Source organism: Vigna umbellata, chromosome 3 (genome assembly GCF_029865625.1).
Source record: "Vigna umbellata cultivar VRB3 chromosome 3, Vumbellata_1.0, whole genome shotgun sequence".
NCBI lineage: Eukaryota > Viridiplantae > Streptophyta > Magnoliopsida > Fabales > Fabaceae > Vigna > Vigna umbellata.
In genome coordinates, this window is record NC_142167.1 from 51,204,051 (window position 1) to 51,225,965 (window position 21,915).

Sequence of the window (21,915 nt, forward strand, 5' to 3'; positions counted from 1 at the left end):
ATTTAATAACATTGTTTGGTTATAAATTAAGATTAGGCAAGTACTAGAAACATAGAGTATAATAATTCCAACAATAACATGATACTATTTAAACATCCAACATGTACTACTATGAAACAAAACATAACCGTTTGAGAGCATTGTCTAATGAAGCTAGAGCTGTGGATATAACATTCTTAACTTATTACAAGTTGTTTATGGTTAAGTATAAATCTTGATGGTTTTGTATATGGTAATTCTAGCCAATACATGTTACTAACACCCAATCAATGGTTTAGGGGATTATTTAACGAAGATATTTGCCTATATAAATTACAGTTGGAATAAACTAATATAAATGAGTCACAGTTTACTGAATCCACCAAATGTTTATTTTTCCATATTTTATAGTAATTTTTTTTAAAGATCCGTTATTACTTTTGAAGATTTGTTAGTTAATCCTTAAACTAGTTTTTAAAATTTTTGGTTCTTATCAACTATGAGTAAATCTCAAGCCACTAATTATGACCCACACCTTCTAGAATAAGTAGAGCTCAGGTTAGAAATATTTGCAAAGGCTTTAATGCTTGCGATAACTTTTTAAATATTTCATCTCAAAATAAATAACCCTGTCTCAGCCAAATTAATAAAAAAAATTATTTACGTATTTTTTGCATAAACCTGTTGCCTACTAACTTTTCTATATAATTTACATGAATTGAATCTTAGAAGTTTATAAAATTAAAATATATTTCAAAATTCAACATCAACAAAATCTTCTCATCATAAAAGGATTTATATATAAGTATTTTTTTCGGAAAAAACATGATAGACAATAGAAAAAAAAATCAAGTTGCAAAAAATAGAAAAAAAATATATGTATAGGTTAATCTTTTTTACCACAAAAAAGGATACAGATGGGAAAAGTTACATTATTTATTATTTTCCTTTCTAATAGATTAATTATTATGTATTATTATAGGTACAACATTATCGATTATATTAGGTTAATTCTAAATCAAACTATTAATTATAAACCTTTTACATTTTTTAATAATAATAATGTTAACTACTAAGAAACAAATTTTAAAATAAATAAATATTTCCTTTACACATTTTCTCATTTATCATCATATTTTCACAAGGATAATGATACTTTGACAACATATTTTTTACAACATTTTAACATCATCTACGTGTCATTCTTTGATTGGTCCATGTTGGTGTTTATGATTATTATTATTGATGGTAGAGTAATTTTGGACCAATCACATAATGACAGGTAGATGATATTAAAATGTTATAAAAAAAATATTGTCAAAGTATCATTATCCTTTTCACATATCAATAACCTCACTTCTTTCTTCTTTGGACTTTTTTTTCTTTTGTCTTGTTATACCCAAAGATAGCAAACTAAATGTCACTAACCACATGTCATCAATCAACAATAACCAATCAAATGTCGTACCGTTGAAGTCGATGAGTGCTTTATGCTAGTAAATGGAGCAGTTCATCTTTAGCTTTTACGATAATTTGGAACAAGTACGGAGCAGGTGAATTAGTGCATAATTTCATTCGACAATAGCCACCTGGTACTTCCCAAACCTAACACAAATTCGACATGGCTGTTCAACACCTATATAAATGCATGTTTTGGATACCTATAGTTAAATAAGAAGTGTGTGTGCTAAGAGAGAAAACATTAAATTGGAAGAGAAATGAAGGGAAGTTCAATTGAAGTTGGAGAAGCCATGAAGGGTGCATCCCCAAGAAAAGGAGTGACAAGAGGGTTATCTATAATGGACTTTGTTTTGAGAATTATTGCAGCTGTTGCAACCCTAGGTGCTGCATTGGCCATGGCAACTACCAATGAGACCCTTCCATTTGCCACTCAATTCATCAAATTCAGAGCTCAATTTGATGACCTTCCCTCACTTGTGTAAGTGTGTGTTTAGTTACACAAAAATATACTTTCACACATTTGATATTATTTTTCCTTATTTTTAATTTTTCTTTTAAATTACAAAAGTTTATTTTTTAAAGGCTATTTTACTCTGGTTAAATGTGTCAAATGAATGTTAATGTATGTCATACAACTCTTACTCTCAGTTACAAGTGATTTTAATATCAAGTTGAAGAAACTAGTATAACACATGGAGAAATGATACTATGACACACTTTTACGTTCATTTGACACAGAGTGTAAGGATAAAATAATCATAAAAGTATAAATTTTTGTACTTTTTCAAGAAAGAAAAAAGTAAATTATAAGAAATGATAGTGTCAAATCAATGTAAAAAATTTAGGTGTGTTAAATGATTATTTTTTCATAACATATTAACCATGTTTAAGTGCTTTTAACTTAAAATCAGTTTTTTATATCTTCACCTTGAGAAGTGATTTTTGTGTATCTGAAATTATGTGTTTGAGTTTACGTTGGATGTGTGTGAACATGGAAATCCAGGTTTTTTGTGATGGGCAACTCTGTTGTTTGTGGCTATCTTGTGCTTTCACTTGTTCTATCTATCTTCCACATAGTGAGGAGCACTGCAGTGAAAAGTAGGATTCTCCTTGTTGCTTTTGACACGGTAAACAAACAGATTCTCCTTAATTATAATACCAAGCCAAATTTTTATGGATGATTTTCATATTTAATACTCACTTCTTCTTTTCAAGTGAAATCTTTTCATTATCATCGTCCAAAGTTTGTGAAATTTTTTTATTAAGTTTTTATTAATTTTTTTATATAAAATATTTTAAAAAATTATATTTAACAATTGAGTTTTTATTTTTAACTTTTTTTTTCAAGTATCATTATTTACTTTATGATCTTTTCTTTTTGTCTCCGTGTTATAGATGTGAAGAAAAAAATAAAGTAACAAAACAAGATTACAGCTACGTTTTTTAGTTAACGAAAAAAAAAGAAATCAATTAAAAAATATAAGCTTTTTGAGTATTAAATCGATAAAAATATTTAATAAAATCATATTTGAAAATACTTAAATATATGTTTGAAACCTAATAATTTATTTTATTTTATTTTCTTTCCAAACTAGATTAAAAAAGAAGGCATATTAAACTAGAAAATAGTTTAGATATATTGTCAACCGGGTGAAGAGTTTTTACAATATTATTCAAACACGAATTCCCATGTAACATTTTTTAATCTATAATAAAAACCTTAAAAAAGTCATACTTATGTTGAATTTTAATTGATTAATGGTATAAAGTTTTTATATTATACACATATCCTGAATTTTGTTACTATGCATATAAATTTTACACCATCAATAAATAATTATTAATATGGATTTTAAAATTATTATGGTAAAAAGCTTATAAATTGTATTAAATATACTATAAATTTGTTTTGTAATGTGCAAGCATAAATAAGTTATATTTTTCTCGTGTAAAAGTTAAACTCAATAAAAACATATCATAGAATTAGAACCTTAAAATAAAGACTCTTGATGCTGTCATCATTTTCCAAACTAGTGTCATCATTTTCCATTTAGTGAGAAATAATGTCTGAAACAAAGCAGAGGTTTAACCACACAGTGGTCAATAATTCATGCTACTTAGTTTTAATGATGTTAATTCCATAGTTGTTATTTTAAAGATTGTTGATGAAGTTGTGGTTAATGTTGTAAAAAGGTAATGTTGGGTCTGATCACAGCCGCAGCCTCTGCAGCAACATCGATAGTGTACATAGCACACAATGGAAACACAGGTGCCAATTGGTTTGCAATCTGCCAACAATACAACAACTTCTGCGAACGCATTTCGGGTTCTCTCATTGGCTCTTACATTGCTGTTGCTCTCTTCACAATACTAATCATCCTATCAGTTGTTGCAATCTCTCGAAACTGATGTTCTATGCCCTTTTCTTCATGTAACTTAGTTTGAAGGAAAGAAAACAAAAACTGTCTTCATGAACATTTTTCTAGTGTGCATTTGTGGTTTGTAATCCAAGTGTGAAAATGTTGTTGAATTGTGGTTTCTGGGTGTAATCGATGAGTAACAGCAGAGCATGATTACATTGAGCCTTTGTGTTAAATTTGAAATACTTGCAAGTTGCACATTCTAATGAAACATGTACATAAAATATATATATATTAAAAAAGAAGAAAAAAAAGAGTAACAAGAGGTTTTATACCACAAAAATAAGAATTCCGAATACTGATATACCCTGCAGCTTCCTCCTTGTGCTATGTTAGTATGGCCACAAGTTCATCTATTGACTTCAATGTCTTCTCGTAGTATAGGTACGATTCATACACCTTTGGCGTTCTAATATACCGATCAAACTGAACAAAATGAAAACCAAAAACATTAAAAGTGACATAGTCCTTTAACTGATTAGCAGTGACAGAGACAGTAGTAATAAGAGTGTACCTCTTCAAAGTTGGAGATCAACTCATTGGCAGTTCTGACATAGTCCTTGCGACGATTCTGAGGTAAGGTAGAGAAAGCAGTTCTCAAATCCTGGTCAAGGTAGGCCTGTTTGATGCGTATGTAGAACATGATATACCTCCAAGACAGAGTCTCCAGAGGCTCCCTCATGTCGTGGAGCCCTTCGGCGGTTTGTTTTATGCGGGCCACCGCGTCTTCCGGGGAAAGCCCGGGCCCGAAGAAGTGCTCCCAGATGAAGGAGCGGGTGCCCCAGTTCTGGGCCAGGGCTTGTTGGGTGCTGCCATGCACTGCTACCACAGCTGTGGAAGTGGCGAGGAATGTGGAGATGAGGTTCCTTCTGTTGGGGCCTGTGTGGGGGAGAGGGGTGGAGGTGGCGGCGGCGGTGGTGGTGGCGGTGGAGGAGGGCTTTTTGTGGTGGGTTTTGAGGTGGGCGTGGAGGAGTGTGGTGGCGTGAGTGAAGCTGGACATGGTTTGTGTTTGGATAACGTGATTTGGGGACGTAGGTGGTGTTTGAGGGAGTGAGGTTTGAGTGGTGGGAAGGGAAATTTTGGAATCTGAGGCTTCGGGCAGGGGGTAGGCTGACCCTTCTGACCGTGCTGACCGCTCTAAGAGCTTGATGATTTGATGTACATGATGCCCATGTGGAATATTTATCTTCCTGAGATTTGGAACATGTACATGTTTCATTTTTCTTAATTTCGCTTATCTTATAAATCAATGTTATCTTAATTCAAGTTTTGTGAGTTTCTTGGTTTTATTTAAAATTAAAATAGATTTTAGTTTTTTACGTGTTTGTGTAGCATTTAATCTCATCACTTTATTTATCAAAGTATACCTTTTTATTATTCACGAGAAGTATGAAAAGTGGTCAGTGTAAACTTTTAATATTTAACTTGCCTCTCATTATTGTTAATGTAGAAACTTAAACTTCTTCAACGTAATCACTCTTTTTAATTCCCTCTCTCGAGTTTCAATTTTTAAAAATTCTAAAAAATTAAAATATATAGCATTTAAATTATTTGTAATCAAAATTATATCTTTTAAGATAAAATTTGATTTTGAAAATATGTATGTTAAGATAAAATTTACGAAACATATGTTAAATTTAAATATTAAAATAGTATTTAACAATTTTATTTAATTTTTTAACTTGTATATAATAATACATATATAAAAATGATAAATATAAATACTATATATATTAGATTTTACTTTTATTATATTTAAATATTAAAAAAAAAGTGAAATCTAACTTCTTTTATAAATAAAGAAAAATAATATTTTGATATACCTAAATTTTTTAGTTCATTTGACATTACTTTTTTACTTTTTATTTTCTTCTTTCTTAAAAAAAAATACAAAAATTTACGTTATATCTTGTATTTTATGTGAAATGAATAGTACCATTACTCTTAAATAAATATCAAACTAAATTAAACTTCAAATACATTTAGAGGTATTCATCCTCTTCCCACCCTTAATCAGAGGTAATAAAACGAGTTACTTTAGACTCTTTTGGTATGCCCCGCTTGCCAAAAATGAAGTAGAGTACATTGATTTGTCACATCAAAGCGGGTCGAAAATCAATCCTCTTACAAGATGGAGTGATGTTAACATTTTTTTTTAAATTGTGGTTTTTATTTTATATTTTAAAAATTTATTATATATATATATTAAAAACATATTTAATCATATAATTTTTTTAAAAATTTTAATAAATTAATTAATATTTCTACTGAAATAAATTAAAATAAATATTATTTTCATATATTAAATTAATTAAAATAATTGAACCGGTTAATCATTTAAATTATAAATTTTTTTATTTTTAATTAAAATAAAAAATGGAACCAAACAGATTGAAAAATTGAACCTATTCATTCATAATTTATTCGTACCTCTAGCTACCTATGCCTACTACTAGTGTTGTTAATGTTGATATCACGCCCATGAAAATAACAACTTTCTCTCTATACCTTTCATTCTAAGCAAAGAGACAAAGGCCATGTTGCAGCAGTGACTTTGTAGTTGTAGATGATGGCATTGGGAAGGAGAGGATTGTTTGATCTTGAAAAGCATTTTGGGTTCTACGGAGCATACCACAGAAACCCAGTTAACAGAGCAATCCATGTGTTGTTTGTGTGGCCAATTTTCTTCTCAGCCCTTCTCATCCTTCACTTCTTCCCTCCCTTTTTCTATCTTCCAAACTTTGAGTTTTCTCTTTGGAGGAACAATGTCATCTTGGTTTGGAACGTTGCTTTCCTCGTTGCTTTGCTTTACTCTCTTTTCTATGTTGCTTTGGATCTCAAAGCTGGTTCTCTCGCTGCTCTGCTTTCTGCCCTTTCTTGGATGGAAAGTAGCTTTCTTGCAACCCAACTTCGCTGGTCTCTGGCTTGGAAGGTAAACCAGGTTATTTATTTTTTTTAATTTCCTAATGTTTATGGATCATGTTTGTTTTTCCTCTATCAACTATTACACTTCTTAGATACCATTTATAATAAGAATTCATTAACCAGGTTATTTTTTCTTATATAAAAATGGTATTGTGGTTTGTTGGTTTTTTTAATTTTTTAATATTAAATCAATATTTTTAATGAATATCAATAAGAAATGAGTATATGTATTTAATTATATGATTGGATGAGTATAATATTATGGTATTGGACTCACATAAACTCATTATTTTGTTAATAATTATTAATAACTTTTATTTGAGTATTATTTTAAAAAATAAGTAATCAAAATAAAATTATTATTAAAATGAATATTAGTAATTGACCTACGAAATTGAAATTATTTTTAAAAGAGTTAAATATATTTTTAGTTGTTATACTATTAAATAAAATTGGAAATGGTTTTTATATAAAACTCTGAAGCATTTTGATTCTCATCCTTTTAAAAGTGATGGTTTTAGTATTTTTGAATGAGATTAAAATTTCACCCACATAACAAACAACACTCTACTTAAGTTGTCATGTACAGTGTCACATGGTTTTCACGTGTTTTATTTTATTTTAATTAAAATTTAATTTCTTTTATAAAATCTAGCACTGCATTTTAAACTTAAAAAAAAAACAATTTTTCTTTTATCTAAGGTTTATTCGTTCTTCCCCGTCTTGTTTCCACCACTAACATTTTCATCTTCAGCCAAATCACCGTTGTGTCGTCAAATATAAATAAAATCAAAGAAATAATTTCTTTATCTAGATGTCAGCAATCCATTCTTTAACTATAATTTGCAAAAAAATGTTTACATGTAACAACTTTTCATATTTTTTGTTTAAGAAAAGTTTTATAAATTTATATTTCATCTTCTATGTTATTTTTTGTATTATTAACAATTTTGACTGGTGGAATGGTAAAAACATATATGTTTAGTAAATCTTTATTGATTATTATTAACAAGTTTTATATATACCATTAATCATTTAAATAACTTTTCACTATATTCAACAATTTCCGACATCAATCATCTTCCTCCAGAATCCCCGTTGATCTTTCTCCCACCATCATTCAACAACTCAACATTCATTTTCCATCTCCATGTCTCACTCACTCCACTACACACTGCCTCCATTACCCATCATCTTTATTTTTCACCCATTATTCGGCCAGCCTCACAACAGTCACCAAACTCATTCATCTTTGCCATCATCTTCACCTCCAATAGTTTCATTCACGCTTCAACCACAAACACACCATTTACCAACACGTTCATCACTGCAACTCACGACTTCCATTTCCCCTCTCTCGTATCACTCAGAACAGAAGCAAACAGGGACAAATATACAGACCCGATCTCCAATTCCAACACCCCAAAAATAGCATCCTCCATCATCACCTTCATCTTCTACCTGTAGAAAAATACCAAAAAAAAAACTCATCCATCATTTTCCTCAACCTCACATCGGCACCAACCATCACAATTTCATCATCATCCAACACCAAACTCGAATAGAGAAACGTAGGAAGGCGCCGATAAATTTGAGTTTCGAGCAAAGAGGATACAGTAGTGTCGGAGTTTCGAACGGAGCAGATGACGGGTGTGCGATGGCGCTGTGCCTGGAGGCTTGACACCCAACACCGTGACCTAGAGATGGAGGTACTTTTGTGCAAGAAAGAGAAATCAAAAGAAGAGGTGGAAGTTGCAGAAGAGGGTGGAGGAAGATGAAAATGTTGATGTGGAAACAATGGGTGGAAAAGAAACAAAGACACCTTGAATAAAGAAATTTTTTTTTTCTTTTCAAGGTAAAAACAACAATGCTTATAACAAAATTTTAATTTTAATTCAAAAAAATAAAATTAAACATGTGGTAGTCACATGTCAATATACATGGTAGCCTAAGTGGAGCACTGTTTGTCACGTGGATGAAATTGGATTAGAGTCTTCAACAACGAGAGAACCTCTTCCAACAAAGATGAAGATAACGTAATGACCATCATACGAAATTACCAGACAAGTCTAACATAGAATTCTACATGTGTTATACGTTTTGGCACTATAAACCAGAATGTCGTACTAGCATGACTAAAACATGCAAAAAAAGACTAACTATGCAGCAAAGGAGAAAGAACATGAAGAAGAGTTGTCTTAATTAATGGTCTGTCATGGAAAAGAAGAAACCAACAATAATTTGTGGTATCTAGATATCGAGTACAACAATCACATGATCAGTGAAGACAAGCCAAAATTTACCACTCTTGATGATATTGTGAAGTTTGGTGACAATTTTAAAATTTCATTCATGGGAAAAGGACAATTAAGAATACAAACCAATAGATATTTTACTCATAATCTCTAATGTTCGCTTTGTTCTAGATTTGAAGAGCAATCTAATGAGTATTGGTCAGCTGCAAGAAAATGGTTATGAAAATAACCAAAGAAGGTAGAGTTTGTAGAATCCAAAATGCCAACCCAAGATTTATTACTTAAGTGAAGATGGCAGAAAACAAAATGTGATAGAAATCTAAGTTTAAGTTTAAGTTTTAGAGGTAGACGACGTTATAGTCTCTTATATGATTAGGTAATGGATCATGAATATCGAATATCCTTGGTGAATCCCCTTAAAAGCCCATCAAAATGTTTCAACAAAGATGACGAATGCAACATGGAGAAATTTGAAGCTTTTGCAACAAGCTTCAAAGTGCTAGTTGAAAAGATTTTGGAAACTCAATCAAAGCTCTCCGTAAAGATTATAGTGGAAAGTACTACTCGCATGAATTTGCAAACTTTTGTGAAAATAATGGAATTAAAAGGCAACTTTGTCCTAGTCATACGGTGGAGTTGAGCAACACATTCCAACAGACTTCATTGACAACGAGGAAGGTGATCATCCTTCAACGAATGAGCAACAACTAGAAAATTAGCAAGAAGCCTTTATACATGTTGAAAACCCACCTAAGTTCTAGATATTTCAGTTATTAGTAATCAGATATTATATAGCTGTTGTAGATTGTGTTATGCCTAAGTTTCTTTAGTGACAAACTATATCATGCATGATGTCAGTTCGTAGGCCACAGATCTTGATACAACCATTTCCTGAGCACTGCATTATTTCCTTCATTATGAACTCAACCCTTTAAAGGAGTATTTAGAAAAATGTCCACTCATTGCAATTGTATTCTTATCTCTCTCAGTCCTAATCCAAAAAGAGTAGTTATGCTTCTTAATTTTGTTGTCTAAATATAACCATGCTAAACACCTTGTTGTCACAGGCAAATAGTAAAAACATTTTTACTGCATACACTAACATTATCAACATAACATTTCTCACTCTTTTCTCTTTGATCATGCCTAGGTTGTTCTGGTGGTTCAACTAGTATGTTGGACACAGCTTTTTATTGGTCACGGTATATTTGAGGTTAGCTGTTGTTATAATAACTCAATCTCTGTCTCAAACATTTCTTATATTAACATGCCAAAGATGTTTTATTTACAGAAAAGAGCACCTGCCCTTTTGGATAACATCATTCAGGCCTTTGTAATGGGTCCTTTCTTTGTATTGCTAGAGGTATTGTACTGATAAATTTCATATTTTGAATTCCTAATATCAGTTTATTTCTTTGTCTCTAAGGCTACTTGCTTTATGCAGGTTCTCCACACTTTATTTGGTTATGAGCCATATCCAGGATTTCATTCAAAAGTGCAAGCAAAAGTTGAAGCCAACATCAATGAATGGCAAGAAACTAAGCAGAAACTATATTAGGTTGGTGTATCTGCACAACTTAAATAATCTCCCACAAACACAGGAAGAAGGGAAGCTAAAAATGAATAAATGATCATATATGTGTGCATTGTACTGATACATATGCATTGAACTGATATAGTTCATCCTATTGACTTTATTATTACCAATATTATGTCACAACCTTGAAGTACTAATGGATTTACAAGTCCAAATAAATGCTTCATCTCATCAATTTCGTGTGCCAGACCAACATCCTAGAATGCTCACAATCAACAAATTAAATATACATATATATCAAACTACCATACAGATGTAGTAGCACGAACACACGACTCATTCAAATGATTATAGTTTGTTTAACTTGTACTACTTTACATTAACTAACAATTTCTTGACGAAACTAACACAAGAATTTGTACTTTTATAAAAGGTGTGATCCTGAGCCACATGTTATTCTCATATTAAATATATAGCGCATGCACATGCCAACCTTCTCAACACGTCATATCCAATTCTATCAACAACGCCGTTATCAATTTGGATAAGCAACAGGGGGTGCCACCAATCACGAATTGAATTAACAATCCATTTTGAAAACTCTTTTCTGTTTCAATTATTGACTCACAGTACATAATTTTCCAACGCCCCATTGTATCGTATGTATCCTTTGTCAAAATTAATAATCATTGTGATGATGTATGTCAGCGCTGGAAACGGGTGGCTCAACCGTATTTGCCTTCAAAAGCTACCTAAGCATGATCTAAGCCTCAGGTTTGGTCTTAATCAGAATATTGAATGTAATTCCGTTAACAAAAAGTTAACAGTAATTGAGTTATTTTATCGTTGTAAGTCTAAAAAAATAACAAAGATCACTGTAACTAATGGGACTAGAACGCAGTTTCACTTGATAATATAAAAAGTGTTGAAAGAAATGTTAATGGTATTTCATACAAAGAGTATATATATATATATATATATATATATATATATATATATATATATATATATATATATATATATATATATATATATATATATATATATATATATTTACATTTTCTGTGGGTGCTATGATCTGATTGGATATCACTGAAAATTCATTGGGTGATGTGATATATATGTATTTCTACAAAGAATCTTCAGGATTATGTAATTGATGACGCTTATCGTCATGTTCCAAATAATCCAATTTCATTTTTTTTTTCATTTTTGGTATTATCCTCTCTGATCATAGACATGGTTTACAAATATGGTGGGGTTGATGGTGCTGTTCTGTTTCACTTGGTACTTCCCTGAATCTGCTGCATAAAGGCTATTGGGAATTTCAAGTGGCTGTGGCTTTATGAAGGGGTCTATTCCACCATTGGCAGTGTTAAGTTGAAAATCAAAGGTTGAAGTGTATGATGCATCAGATAGTATGTGTGATATTGGACCCAAGTAATCCATATCCAAAAGATGAGTAAGGGAACTAGTCCTTGGAAATTTCATCACTTCTTGTTGAGTCTCATTATTTGGTGGTATGAGATTGATTTGGGCTATTGGGTAGTCCTCTTTTGCCTCCAATGATTTTCCCATGTTCTTCTTCTTGTAGATCCTACACAAGACCCAGTCATCTAGCTGATGACATATCCAAGTACAAGGGTAAGGTCAAATAAAATAAAACAGCAGCCTATAGAGTAATTTCAAACAGTTAAAACTCTTTAAATATTGAATATTTATTATAGTCTTATCTTTTCTGATAGAAGATACATGTAATTTCATATGAAAAAAACTTATAGTAATTAATAAGGCAAAGGCTTACCCTCATGGATCCAATTTGTCTATTGGTTTGTCTTCTTGATCCTATTAATCTGTACTCATGCATGATCCAATCTGTCTTGATACCCTTTGGTGGCTTACCCCTGTAAAAGACCAAAGCTTTCTTGACCCCAATATGCTTAGAGCCACTGTAGATTGCTTTATCAGTACCAGTGGCCTTCCAGTACCCAGACACAGTTGCTCTGTTAGGCCTCACCCCATTTGGGTACTTCCTCTCCCTTGGGGTAAAGAAGTACCATTCATTCTCTCCAAAGTCTGTTTTCTCTGTATTTCACAAGAATTTGACATGTCAGAACAACAGAAACATGCACATGCACATATTACAATAGGGTCAAATACAGGTTTGATATTTTAGTATATGTTATCACATGTACCAGGTAATTCCCACGGATCAAACTTATAGATATCAACTTCTGGAATTATTGATGCAGGGCATGGTTTTGATGTGGCTTGGTTAGAAAGGTAGTACACGATTAGTTCCTCATCAGTGGGGTGAAACCTGAAGCCAGGTGGGAGCACAGAGCTCGTTCTGCCCTCCATTGAGCAGAGTGAAAACCAAGATCGAATGGGAAACTATGGAAAATGGTTTATTTGCTGGTTACAAAGACGAAAGAGAAGGGAAAGAAGGATCGAAAGAAGAAAATTGAAAACAAGGGTTACAGAGAAATCAAGGTGTTTGAAATGTTTGCAATGAAATGGATGCCCCTTTTATCTTTGATATCTTGTCGTTTCTGGTGGCGCTGCATGGCTTTGATTGGTTCCTGAGGCGACTTTTCTACACATTACTGCATGCGTCACCTTACCCACCAGATTCCTTATTTATTTAATTATATAAGTTTGTCAAATTTCTTTCTTTACTCACACTCTTTAGTATTACAAGTATACTAAGAGAGTATATTAAGACAGATTTATAAATCCTTTTATGTTAAAACTCTCTCGGATGCGTGTGGAAGTTACCGGTTTATTATTTATATAAATTGTTAGTGATTTAAATTTTCATCCTTGTTATCATTAATCTGTTGTATTTTGATACTGCATACAGAAAGTGTTCTGATGTTAAAGAACAATTCAAGTTATTAATATGTATTAAATATTATACTTATTTCTTTATTTCAAAATTATATTTATAGACTTTATATTTCTAAATCCTTTCATGTTAAAACTCTCTTAATAAATTTTGGATCAATAACATCCTAATTATAATTCAATTAATAATAATTATATTTTATCTTAAATTAATTAGTGTTAGAGATAATCATTTTATAACCTGTCTTATCAATTGATTCAATCATTCACCTTAAGAGTAACAAGTAATTATATTTGTGGTATGGCTAACTAACGGATCCATTTAACCATATAATCATACAATACAATAAGATATATTTCTCCATTCGTATCAAATCAATATCTACATGTTTTATCAGAATATTCGAGGAGTTTTTCTTCCTTTTTTCTGTATAATTTGTATAGATATATTTGTTTATTGCAGCACAATTTAACACCATACACTAATGAGGGCCCACAACTCCTTCACATTTCTGTTCACTGAGTTTTTTTCGTTTCTTTTCGGATATGACAGTAGCACTCCTTTATCCACATTGGGTTGCATGCATTTCACTCTGTGTATGAATATTATTGGAATATGATATGTATATATATATATATATAAAGTTGTACATAATTGTGATGTCAGGATGCAGTGTTCTGAATTCATGGATAATGAACATGTCACTATATGATATGGAATGAATGATGTTCGTTCAAACAAGCAAATAAGAGTGGGAAAATGATGAAACTTTCTTTTTCTTTTTTAAATGATCTCTTTTGGTTATTATTTGCTTTTGAGTCGAACTACGATGAACCTGGAACTTTAACTTTTCCTTTTAAAATATTTGTTTTCGTTTCATTGTAGAGATTTCCTTGTTGCATGGAAAGTTTGTTTGCACATGAAACTGCATTTTGTACGAGTTTTATTTGCAACGCAACAATGAAAACAAACACTATTTATTATTTAGCACGTTTCTTGAAGAAATTTTGCTATTTTTTTTGTTCAGCATTCAAGTTTACGTGTCTGTGGCACTCAAACTAGAAAGAAAAATGTGTTTTTACAATTTTTCTTTTTACAATTTTTTTATAATAATTTATGTGATAGATTATGATGAATCCGTTTTAAATATATAAACCAATAAAATATTGATATATGATTTATTATCAAAATATTATTAAAAAAAATTGTTAAAATATCATTGTCCAAGTAGAAAATAGTTGTGCTTAGATTTTACTAAAAATATATATTTTTATTTATTTCTGTCCATTATAATAAAAACACGATATTCCGTGCATTATTCGATCGTACCGAAAATCATACTACTAATTAGGCATATTCTTCATAATAATTGCACAAATCTAAAATCCTTAGTTGGAATTTTTTGTCTATAGAATATAGTTGGACCTTACATTTGGTTTCCAAGAAATTTTTCCATGACTTTGAATTCTTATAAAAAAAATTTCTTTGGTTTGGTGTAGTTCTTCAAAATATACTTTTATAACATCTACAATATTTCGTTTATTTTTTTAGATTGTTAATGAAAAATACTTGCTAAAAACTAAAACATTAATTTATATATTATAATTATGTAAAATGAAATATAAAAAATTAAAGAAAAGATTTATAGAGTATAAAGTTTTAAAAAAATCTTATGAAACAAAGTAAAACACGACAATATTTCAGAAATAGAAATATATTTAAGACAAAAAAATTTATAAAAATAAGTCAAATTTATTTCAATAGCATTTGCACTCGGAAGAGATTATTTTTATCGGTTGATCGGGAATATTTTGATGGGAAAATACACAGCGAAATAAATTCATAATATGTTTTAAAAAATTAAATTCATATTTAGTTCTCGTAATGTAATTTTAATTCTTATATAAAATTAATCCCAGTTTGATTTTTTTTAGTTTTATAAAAAAAACAATTTTAGTTGGCAATTAATATATACTAACATATATGTATCCATGAAGGATATGAATGGCATAATACAACTGCAAGAGTTATCACATTTTACAATCAATATTGTTTTTTTTTTATGATAGCAATCGAATGAAGTATTATCAAAATGGTTTAATTTAAAGAAATAAGAGGCTAAATGTGTAATTAAACTTTTATAAAGAATAAAACATTGTATTCATGCAATTAGAAAGATTAAAAAAACGCGTATTGAAAAGCATATGATAGCAACTCATAATGCAAAAGAAATTGGAAAAATAAACAATTATACAAATTCTTTTGAAAAGATGGGTATGATACAAGATTGAGATATGTGACTCATACGTGTTCACTATCCAAAGAAAACAACAAATAATGTAGAAAGAAAAAGAAAGAGAAAGAACAATAATTTGGTTCACTTAAAGCTACAATTTTCTTTAAGTTGGTTTGGCACATAATAATAATAAAGAACATGGAGTATTCCAATGGAGCTTTTCCAAAACCATGATCACAAAATTATACACAATTCAAAAATAAAAAATTCATTTTTTTCTTTCTTTTTTTAAGATAAACTTAGTAGAACTCATACCCTTTGCATTGCGTGTTCCATTGGAATTTTTTATTATTCCCCTAGGTTTGAAACTTTCGTTTTAGACCATATGCTATGTTTGAATGCGATAAATAATTATTCAAGAACAAAGTCAAATTTTTATACTTTGATTTGAAAACTATATTTGCTAATCGCACCATTTGTTTTAACAAATGAAAATTTATTATATATATATATGTGACATGTACACTCTTTAAAATAAATAAAAGTAATCATCTTCACACTAATTGATAAATCATTTAATTTTATTTTTTTCTACGATGGAAGCTTGATATCAAGTATTAAAATAATGGTTGAAAACAAAATAATACTATATTTATTAGATCGAAATTTATGCTAGATTAATTTTTTTAGTACAAGTGATCAATCTAATATCATAAGTTTTGTTTTGTTTCTTACAAAGCTGAGAAAGACTAAATAATAATTGACTTGGAGTGTTAATTTGGATTAATACACTAAAAGAGAATTTATTTTAATAAAATTATAAATTTCTAACTTAAAGATTTGTGTTTGATGTAATTGTTAAAAGAAAGATGGTCATAATGTTTATTTGTCTTTGTTTATCTTTAATTAATGTTTTGAAAATGTTTTTTCTTTTATTGTGGATTTGATTTTAAATATTATATATTATTTGTATTGCAAGTGTCCAAAAAATTTGGTGAAGTAGACAACAAAGGTAACTATCAATGTTACTTACCAAAGTGACGCGTGTCCTTCCAAAAGGGGTAGGTTTGAACTTGGAAAATTGAGAAGATAAGCACTAACTTATAAAATACACAATCATCTTCATCCTCGTCTTGTGGTTATTACAAGGACAAGTCATCACCTACACTCAACACCAAAATATCCTATTACTACCATATTTCTTAATTTTCTATTCTGCAAATTTTATTTTTTATTATTTAACATGTAATATACTTGATTTTATTAAAAATTTATGCAAATAGTTTTATTTGAATTATTTATTTATTTCATCTTAATTGCATAATTACACATAAATGAAAGTGGAACTATTATTTTGATTTTTATAAGTTAGATATATTCCAGAATCTTTTTAATTGTGACGAGATAATTATATAATTCAAAAGTATTAAGTATTAAATTAAGTGTTTATCATTAAAAGTTATACTTAATAGTTAAGATAAAATTTTTTTATTTAAAAGTAATGCAAACAGTACGATTTAATTATGATTAGGCTTTAACTGACAAGACGATTGATGCATTATGTAATACATTAGATCAATCATGTTTTTTTTAATGGAAAGAGAAGTCAAAATTATTAATGATTAAGTAGATAACACTATTTCGAATCTTATATATATTATAAATAAAGAAGTGGTACAATAAAGTAAAGGAAATTGATCTGCATTATCTTTTAATACGTGAACAATAGATTTAATAATTTTGCATAAAAATTAAATATGAAAACTAAACTTAGTTTAAATATATTATTTTTACTTTAAAAATTAATTTTCATTATTTATTGTACTAATTAATCATATACTTGAATTTGAAGTTTATGGATAAAGATAACATGCATTTGGACAAGAAATTTTAAGAGATGTTAACGAGTTATTAGAATTTAGATTTGACGGAGAAAGGAAAAGAAAAATAATAAGATAGTTAGCAGTTAGACAACGGCATTGGTCTTGAGAATATTCCGTGAATCTTGAGTTTGATTGGATCTTTCAAGGTTCAGCTGTTTTTGTTTAGCTTCAATTCAACCTTAGCCATCAAATCTATACATATTATGGCACACTTTTGCTTACCTTATAAATTGGTCTAACTCTATTACTTAATATATGATTTTTTTTTGTACTAATACCAAAAGAAGTCACATTTAAAAATTAAATCTTACATGCATAATCAATTTAAAATGTTACATTAATTTATTATTCCATGTTTATTAGTTCCAAAGTTTTAAGTTTTAATGTTATTTTTGTTTACCAATTCCAATATTTCTATGTTTCCACATAAAATACATATTAAATCAAAGAATAATAATTAGAATAATTTTTTCACATAGAATACATATATATTTATAATTAGAAAAAAATCATTTGGATGTGTTAGTTGAGTTAGTTCAACTCATCCTAAAATCAATAAAGATATGATAAAATCGTAGTGATTCAAAGTTATATATTTAAAGATTTTAATATAAATATATATATATATATATATATATATATATATATATATATATATATATATATATATATATATATATTCACACAATATAGACTCTCTCTTCAAAATTATTCATATACATGTCATATGTTTTATGTACAACATAGACTCTTTATGCAAAATTATTTATATACATGTCATATGTACCCATTATAATCATAAAAAAAAAACTATATACATACATATGTACTTCATACATAATCTTAGATCACAAGTTTATAATACTGAACAAAAACATAGTTAAGTCTTTAAAATCTTACTAATAATGTGTTCATATTTATTTACACAACACAAAATTCTATCTTCATACATAAACTCCTTTCAACCTAGAATGTCATATGTTCATATATACAATCACAATAGAAAATCACAAAGAAAACACAAGAAATATAAGCTACCAAAAATTTTAGATAAATATGCATACATGTACAAAACTTGATCTCAACCAATTTGATTCATATCAAGTACCAATCTGTCTAGTTCATTTGAAAACATTAATAAATATAGAATAACATATAGATATTTTCTAGAAAGCTTGTATTGGATGGGTCCCACCATATTGTAAATAATCAAAGAAATATAATTGTTTTAATTGTCATAATGTAGTATGTAACATTTGTTGAGGTAATTTACATAATGTGTTGTTAATGACAAAATATTCTATTGTTTTCTTTGCATAGTATTGTCTCATGTATATTGCATGTGTGTGTATCAATGGTTGTGTGTGTATTGTGTCGTGGTCCAATAAAGTTCTCAAAGCTAGGTTGTGGGATTGTGAAGGTGTGGAAGGCAAGCATGTGTTGAAGCATTCAACTAGATGTTTTTCATGGTTGTTAGAAGCATGTCGGGAAAATTGTCCATATTTGATGGAAGGGATTATGATGAATGGTGTGTTAAGATATATACAATTCATGGATATCAAGAAGTTAATGAGGTTGTTCCGAATGATGTTCAAGAACCTCCCAAGAATGTTGGTGAAGAGCAAAAGGTCACTTTCAAGAAGAATAAGAGGTTGGTTTGTATAGCTAAGTTGTTGTTGAATCAATGTGGTTCTACAATAATTTTCTAGAAGATTTAAAAGGTTGTTACATCCAAATAAATGTGGGATACTTTGAAGCGAATATATAATAGTTTTGAAAAAAAAGGTAAAATTGTGATCGCTTAGAAAGCAACGAAATATCCTTTCTATGAATGATCAAGAAATTATTTAAATTACTTTAATAGACTTTAAGTTTAGTAAAATTCAGCGTAGGCATGTGATGAAAGCATAAGTAATTGCAAGGTTGTAGAAAATATTTTTGTAACTATAACTTCTCAATTTGACCATATTGTTGTTGCAATCGAGGAATCTAAAGATCTTGAAGTAATGATTGTAGAAGAATTATAAAATTATTTGTAGACTCATGAGCAACATGTGAATGAGAAAAATAATTCTAAAAAGATTACTAAATAATAATTTCAAGTGAAAACTAGGTAACCAAAAAAACCAAAGGTCGTGGTGGAGTGAGTAAAAGATCACAAACAATATTAAGAAGAAGTGGTAGAATTAAAGATCCAAACTCTCAAGATCATGTAAATGATGGCAAGGAAGAAAAATTTTATGACAACAAAAACTTGTATTGTTATAATTGTGACAAATTTGGTTATTATTTTTATAAATGTTGACATATCGATGATCATGCAAATAAGAAAGACAAAAAGAATGATAAGACACGCTTAGTGCATGATAAGGAGAGTTTTGGTTAGATAAGGTGTTGGTGGTGGTAACCATAAATAGTGATAAAGATGATTCTTCTTGGTATCTTCATATTGTTCATACCAATCATATTACTAATCATAAGCATATTCTAAGATATCTTATAAATACACTTGATCTTGGTTTTTTTCGAAAGAAGCTAAACAAAATGGAATTGAAAATGGAGTTTGAGTTGTTTTAATTCTCATTCAGACTAGTGTGGAGACAAAGTGGAGAGAAAAAAAGGTATTTTTGGCTACCTATTCAAGAAGTGCATGAATGTACCAAGAAGCAAAAATGTAGTAACACTCTTTTCATGTAAAGTAGAGTACATTGCAACATGAAAAGTTGTCTGTTAATGTTGCGATTGAAAACCTTATTTGAAGAAGTGAAATTGAAATATGAAAAGCTCGTGTTGTGAGGTCCTAGAAATTTTAATAATTAAAAAAATACACAAATATGCTTAAATATTTTAAGTAAGAGATAAAACAATTTTTTAGGTATTGTTTAGAGGATATATTTTATTTAAAAGATATTCGAAAAAATAAGATTTGGTGAATAACTGTTCAATTATTAATATATATTCTTGGATGTTATTATATTGTTACAAATTAAAATATATCTTAAGATATTGTTAGATATAATTAAATACTATTGCAAGATAATAATAATAAATTTAGTATTTAGACTTATACATATACTAGAGGACAAAGTTTAGAAGAAGAGATTTAACATAAACGACCACAAGTAAAAAAAGAAGGGAGAAAGTTTTAAATGTTTACTAATAAATAATGGTGCTAAAATCATGATATGATGAAATAAAAATAAATACTTTGAAATATATTTCGGTCCATTTGTAATGTTTATAATCATCATGGTTTAATAAATTGGAACAACTTCATATCTTAAATATGTCTTTATGAAATTAATTAACATTAATAATATATTATTATAAAAATTGTAATTAGATTTCATGTCTCAAATTTGAAAACATAAAATGAGATTTAAAATATAAAGTGAAACATGCGACGTTGTTTTGATTTTTTTAAGACTAAGGGTGCGTTCACTTGAGTGGATTATACTGTTGACGAGAGAATGTGAGCGCGGATTTGCGGGACACATTATGTTCGTTTGCTCTGATTTGGAAGGAATGATTTGAGTGGATTTACGAGTTTCTCACTTTTGTGATTACCCGCAAAGATGCAAAGATTTGAGATGATTTACATTGAAATCTCATTTTTATCCTCCATAATTTGAAGAAATACACATTTAAATTACCATATTCGAAGAAATGCAAGAATGACTGTATCTAGTTTCCATCTATTTGTATTCGGTTCCAGTGATTGAAGAAATAAACTTCTGCACATATTCGATTCCATCTTCTCGTATTCTGTTACACTAGAGAGAAGAAGTGCAGTGAATGGTTGTATTCGGTTCCCCACAGTTGCGGTTCCCCTCTCATATTCCTCTCACATGTATTTGGGTATTCGATTCCCCTATTCGGTTCCACAAGCTTGTAAAAGTTTCGTTGATGGTTTCCTCCATGCGGTGATGCTTTGCAAGCTTGATGGCGCACTATGAACCGTGAAGGAGATGCATAGGTCCATCAACGTGTACAACAGTGGGAGTCGAAGATGTGGCAAGCCTTCTGGGTGTAGAAAGTGTGGTAAGCCTTTTGTTGTGAGAGGGGATTGGAGGACACACGAGAAAAATTGTGGTAGGCTTTGGTTCTGCATCTACAACTTTGATTTCAAGCACAAGAGGTCCCTCATGTTCCTGCTTTTGGTGATGGCCAGGCTCCACACACTATCGAGAGTTGTGATTAGATTGGGAAGGATGACTTGTTCAGTGACGAAGATGAAGAGGAGTTAGATTTAGAAGATGATGACGAAGGTTATAATAGTAATGAAGTGGTTTTTTGGTTTTAATTAATAATAACAATAAAGTATAGGGTGATTATCTGATATGGATTGAAATTACCTATTTTTATCTATTT

The 21,915-nt window shown here is 29.6% G+C and overlaps 4 protein-coding genes across 4 annotated transcripts; 2 read left to right on the forward strand and 2 right to left on the reverse strand.

The window, feature by feature from the left end:
* The first annotated feature begins 1,670 nt into the window (after positions 1-1,670).
* Positions 1,671-3,980, forward strand: CASP5 (CASP-like protein 7). Its single transcript, XM_047315860.2, has 3 exons — positions 1,671-1,918; positions 2,444-2,567; positions 3,634-3,980. Exons 1-3 carry the CDS (start codon positions 1,698-1,700, stop codon positions 3,847-3,849), a joined length of 561 nt encoding a protein of 186 aa, XP_047171816.1. The 5' UTR covers positions 1,671-1,697; the 3' UTR covers positions 3,850-3,980.
* An 86-nt stretch (positions 3,981-4,066) lies between these two features.
* Positions 4,067-4,875, reverse strand: PNSL2 (PsbQ-like 2). Its single transcript, XM_047315858.2, has 2 exons — positions 4,375-4,875; positions 4,067-4,286 (listed from the first exon to the last, which is right to left on the reverse strand). The coding sequence occupies exons 1-2, from the start codon at positions 4,858-4,860 to the stop codon at positions 4,188-4,190; spliced, it is 585 nt and encodes a 194-aa protein (XP_047171814.2). The 5' UTR covers positions 4,861-4,875; the 3' UTR covers positions 4,067-4,187.
* Positions 4,876-6,334: 1,459 nt separating this feature from the next.
* On the forward strand, positions 6,335-10,812 carry LOC124839920 (2-hydroxy-palmitic acid dioxygenase MPO1-like). Its single transcript, XM_047315859.2, has 4 exons — positions 6,335-6,792; positions 10,191-10,253; positions 10,332-10,403; positions 10,485-10,812. The coding sequence occupies exons 1-4, from the start codon at positions 6,427-6,429 to the stop codon at positions 10,596-10,598; spliced, it is 615 nt and encodes a 204-aa protein (XP_047171815.1). The 5' UTR covers positions 6,335-6,426; the 3' UTR covers positions 10,599-10,812.
* Positions 10,813-11,666: 854 nt separating this feature from the next.
* Positions 11,667-13,324, reverse strand: LOC124839918 (NAC transcription factor 29-like). Its single transcript, XM_047315856.2, has 3 exons — positions 12,773-13,324; positions 12,382-12,662; positions 11,667-12,197 (listed from the first exon to the last, which is right to left on the reverse strand). Exons 1-3 carry the CDS (start codon positions 12,936-12,938, stop codon positions 11,796-11,798), a joined length of 849 nt encoding a protein of 282 aa, XP_047171812.2. The 5' UTR covers positions 12,939-13,324; the 3' UTR covers positions 11,667-11,795.
* Between the last annotated feature and the right edge of the window lie 8,591 nt (positions 13,325-21,915).

Excerpts from the sequence above, each read along its gene's own strand:
- LOC124839920 (XM_047315859.2), top strand. The coding sequence starts at position 6,427 with ATGATGGCATTGGGAAGGAGAGGATTGTTTGATCTTGAAAAGCATTTT. Across the intron at positions 6,793-10,190 it reads GCTGGTCTCTGGCTTGGAAG|GTTGTTCTGGTGGTTCAACT; the intron begins GTAAACCAGGTT and ends GATCATGCCTAG. Across the intron at positions 10,254-10,331 it reads TTGGTCACGGTATATTTGAG|AAAAGAGCACCTGCCCTTTT; the intron begins GTTAGCTGTTGT and ends TTTTATTTACAG.
- PNSL2 (XM_047315858.2), bottom strand. The coding sequence starts at position 4,860 with ATGTCCAGCTTCACTCACGCCACCACACTCCTCCACGCCCACCTCAAA. Across the intron at positions 4,287-4,374 it reads TGATCTCCAACTTTGAAGAG|TTTGATCGGTATATTAGAAC; the intron begins GTACACTCTTAT and ends CATTTTGTTCAG.
- CASP5 (XM_047315860.2), top strand. The coding sequence starts at position 1,698 with ATGAAGGGAAGTTCAATTGAAGTTGGAGAAGCCATGAAGGGTGCATCC. Across the intron at positions 1,919-2,443 it reads GATGACCTTCCCTCACTTGT|GTTTTTTGTGATGGGCAACT; the intron begins GTAAGTGTGTGT and ends ATGGAAATCCAG. Across the intron at positions 2,568-3,633 it reads TCCTTGTTGCTTTTGACACG|GTAATGTTGGGTCTGATCAC; the intron begins GTAAACAAACAG and ends TGTTGTAAAAAG.
- LOC124839918 (XM_047315856.2), bottom strand. The coding sequence starts at position 12,938 with ATGGAGGGCAGAACGAGCTCTGTGCTCCCACCTGGCTTCAGGTTTCAC. Across the intron at positions 12,663-12,772 it reads TGATCCGTGGGAATTACCTG|AGAAAACAGACTTTGGAGAG; the intron begins GTACATGTGATA and ends TGTGAAATACAG. Across the intron at positions 12,198-12,381 it reads GACAAATTGGATCCATGAGG|CTAGATGACTGGGTCTTGTG; the intron begins GTAAGCCTTTGC and ends ATATGTCATCAG.